At 43.6% G+C, this 3448-nt stretch overlaps 1 protein-coding gene across 1 annotated transcript; it reads right to left on the reverse strand.

Moving 5' to 3' along the window:
* Positions 1 to 289: 289 nt before the first annotated feature.
* Positions 290 to 2519, reverse strand: LOC123965492 (janus kinase and microtubule-interacting protein 2-like; the record flags this gene model as incomplete). The annotated part of the gene is made up of 3 exons (XM_046042009.1): positions 2388 to 2519; positions 858 to 1112; positions 290 to 532 (listed from the first exon to the last, which is right to left on the reverse strand). Coding segments are annotated over exons 1-3 (627 nt in total), but the record flags the coding sequence as incomplete, so codon positions are not given.
* Positions 2520 to 3448: the final 929 nt, after the last annotated feature.

Below are 3448 nucleotides of genomic sequence, written 5' to 3' on the forward strand. Positions count from 1 at the left end.
ACCACATTTTAAAATTATACCTCAAAAGCCAAAAAAAGTCACCACTGCCATTCAGGATGTTAAAACTGAAAAGGTTTTCCTGTGGCTCCACAACAAACGCTTTCATACAGTTCACATGAAATTTAGCTGATGTAACAGTAAAAAAATCGACCCCACTGTGCTTGGTCCTATTTTTGCTTTTGCTGCATAGGTATTCAGTGTAACATCAGCAGTGGGCCCTACTAATATTCTGGATAATTGCCATATTCATGTCTGTTGTTAAGTATTTAGTAGCAGTTACTGTGCGTACCAGTCTGCGGATGTCCCTCTCACAGTCCCACTTGATCTTGGAGATCTGCTCCTGGTGCTGCTGGTGCTCCACCCGCAGGTCACCAGCCTTCATCTTGTCGGCTTGGATCATGTTGCTGAGAGCCTCATCGGTCTGCTTTTTAGTAGATTTCAGCTCTGCTATCTCCTGCAGGAGTTTCACTCTCTCCTGGTCAAAGAAGCGACGTGCGTCCTCCTTAGCTTCCAGAGTCAGTGCTGTCCGCACCTGAAGGAGCAGGGTGTGGGGTTGGGTTGGGAGGAGAAAGAGGAAGGATGTTGATGTGGCTTGGCAGAACGCTTATCAGAAGATTTTTTTAAGATTATGTGGGCAAAGAAAGGTGAGTAATGAGTATTTATTTATAGTGCTTCCCCCATCAGGAGCTTTTTTCTCAGATGTGAAGGTGACTGTTCTGTACCAAGCCCCTCTGTCCTGGTTCCACAGCTGCTGCTTTGGGATTGTGTTTTTGCTGAAATGTATCAGTTTACGTCTGTGCGTCTATTTCACCACTGCAATATCAAACACCAGCTTCACTCCCCTATCTTAACCTCACCTTCTCTCCGCTTCCATCGCGCATGGCGCTCAGTGCGGCTTTGAGCCTCTGGTTCTCCTGGTCTTTGATTTTGGCGTGGCGGGCCAGCTCCTGCTCATGCTGCCGTGTCAGGTTTTCCCTGAGGGCCTGGAGCTCCTTTTGCTTTTCCTCATGCCACTTGGCCCGCTGCTCTGTTAACGTGGCAGTGTAACGGTGCTGCTCCTGCTCTCGCACCCGCTTCACCTCCTGCAGCTTGTCGCGCTCCAGTTTGCTCACCTTTGAGAGGAGCAACAGAGGAAGAGGAGAGAGGAACTCTGTTATTTTAATGTAATAAAGCTACTTTTTTCACATATTCGTATGAATTGAAATCCCTGACACTGTAATATTTTCCAAAATATTTTTGATTCTTAGACACATCCTGTAAAGCGTACGCATTTTGATTCAGCCAAGATTGAACCACCTTAACTTATTCGGGAAAATGTTATAGTTTACTGAATGAATGCACAGTGCACAATGTAGTATGTGCAGCGCTTTACCATTAACTGAACATACAGTATGTCATACATGCATGACATCAATATAAGCATGTCATATATGGTATCATGTTACAAGATATAGTTGAACCTATAAGACCCTGGTTAGATGTGTGCAACTTGTATGGTCCAAAGATTGCTCTAAATGTCATATTTTGGGGGGGAACTTAATTTATTCACAGGCTTTCAAAAAATGAATAAGCAACTCCCCTTTGTGGAGATAATAGATAGTAGATAATAATCTACTTGTCATGAGTTGTAGTTTTTGCCATTTGTTTCTGGTGTCCTTCTGTTTACCTGTTCTTCTTGTTTCCTTGTCCTTAGTGTTTATGTCTTGTCTGGTGTTCTAGCTCGTAGTCCTGTGTTGTTTTGATATTGGTTTGGTAGTCTACTTGTTATATGGTTTCTTAGTCACTGCCTTAACTCTTGTTCCTGCGTTTTAGTTCTTTGTCCTTGTTCCCAGTCCTGTACCTTAATTCATGTTAAGTGTTCACTCTGGTCTGTTTTGTGTTCAGTAAACCTGTGTTCCGTCTGTTCCCCGGTTGTCACTCTGCCTGCATGTCAGTCTCTCTATTCACTGTCTCTCTCTGCCTGCCTCGTTAATCTCATGTCCTTCACCTGTGTTGCTCCCACCCTGCTCGCTAGTCCCTGTGTGTGTGTATATATACCTGGTGTTTCTGTCTTGTCTTTGTCGGGTCATTGTATGCTGTCTCCTGGAGTTGCTGTGAGGTCTCCTGTTGTCTGCCTGTTTGTCGTGTCTCCCTGTTACCCTGCTCCCTTTGATCTCTGTTTGGACTACCTTAGTTTTTGGACTCGCTATTCAGCCACTCACCTGTAAGTGTGCTCGCTTTTGGTTCATTCATTAGAACCCCTTTGTACTGTACCTCTTCCTGCCTTGCGTCCTGCATTTGGGTCCTCCAACCTGCCTCACCCTCACCAAACCGTGACACTACTAAGCTTACATTTAAAGTGACCAACAATATCATAAATATTCTGGGCACTTGATGTTGTACAGTACCTTGCATTTTTCTTGGTGTAGCTCTATCTGTATGTCAGTCAGTTTGGACCTGAGATCTTCATTGGCTGCCTGGAGGGCAGAGATGAGCGCTTCGGGCTTCTCGCCCTTCGTACGCCCTTTCTTGGCCATTGAGTCAAACACTAGAGAGGCTCTTCTATTGATTTCATTGAGACTTCACAGAAACTTTCCAAGGCTCTCCCAAGATATCCAGTTCCTCCTCTTCCTCATTCTCCTATCAGACAAGAGGGCTTGGGGTGGGGGAGAGACAATAAGAGACAGCGTAAGACATAGGACAGACTGCATTGGTGACATAATTGAGACTTTGTATGTGTGCAGACTTCCATGTGAATGTGTGTTTATATGAGCAGGGTAAGTTCAGAAGAGGCACTAGTGAAAGATTACAGATGCAGACTGACCACAACAGGATTTCTGGTGCTAATTCCCACTTTACACGTTAATAAATAATAATAATAATAATAATATAATAGGAGTCTGCCGCAACAACTGGTTCTGGAAGGCTGTACTTGGGCACAGTGGTGCTTTGACCTGAATGCTAATATCAGCATTCTAACATCAAATATATCATATACAATATTAACAACTGCTGTTAAGTTCAAGTTCACCACGCTCAGCATCTTAGTTTAGCGTGTTAGTGTGCTAACATTAGCTAATTAGCGAAACAAAGTACGGCTGAGGCTGATGAGAATGTCCTTTTGTTTTATTAATTAGGTTTGATGATAAATCAGAATTTTGGACCATGTTGTGACCTGATGATGGTCCTAGATGTGAAGAACTCACCTAATTTTACACATTGAAGTATGTTTACAGGTCTTAGGGAGTACTGCTACATACGTGAAACATTTGGATAAAGCCTTCCGCTGAATCTGATAAATTGCCTCAAGAGATGTCACTTGAGTCAGTGACAGTTGGGGCTGCAGACTACAACTTTACCTACAAAAACACACAGTTCGCTCACACAATGGTGTAACAGTGTGTCTTTTCACTCACAAACAATCTGCAGAGAGCACAATAACCAGATAACAGCCAAACCAAAAGACTCA

This window comes from Micropterus dolomieu, unplaced genomic scaffold (genome assembly GCF_021292245.1).
Source record: "Micropterus dolomieu isolate WLL.071019.BEF.003 ecotype Adirondacks unplaced genomic scaffold, ASM2129224v1 contig_9849, whole genome shotgun sequence".
In the NCBI taxonomy this organism is placed as follows: Eukaryota; Metazoa; Chordata; class Actinopteri; order Centrarchiformes; family Centrarchidae; genus Micropterus; species Micropterus dolomieu.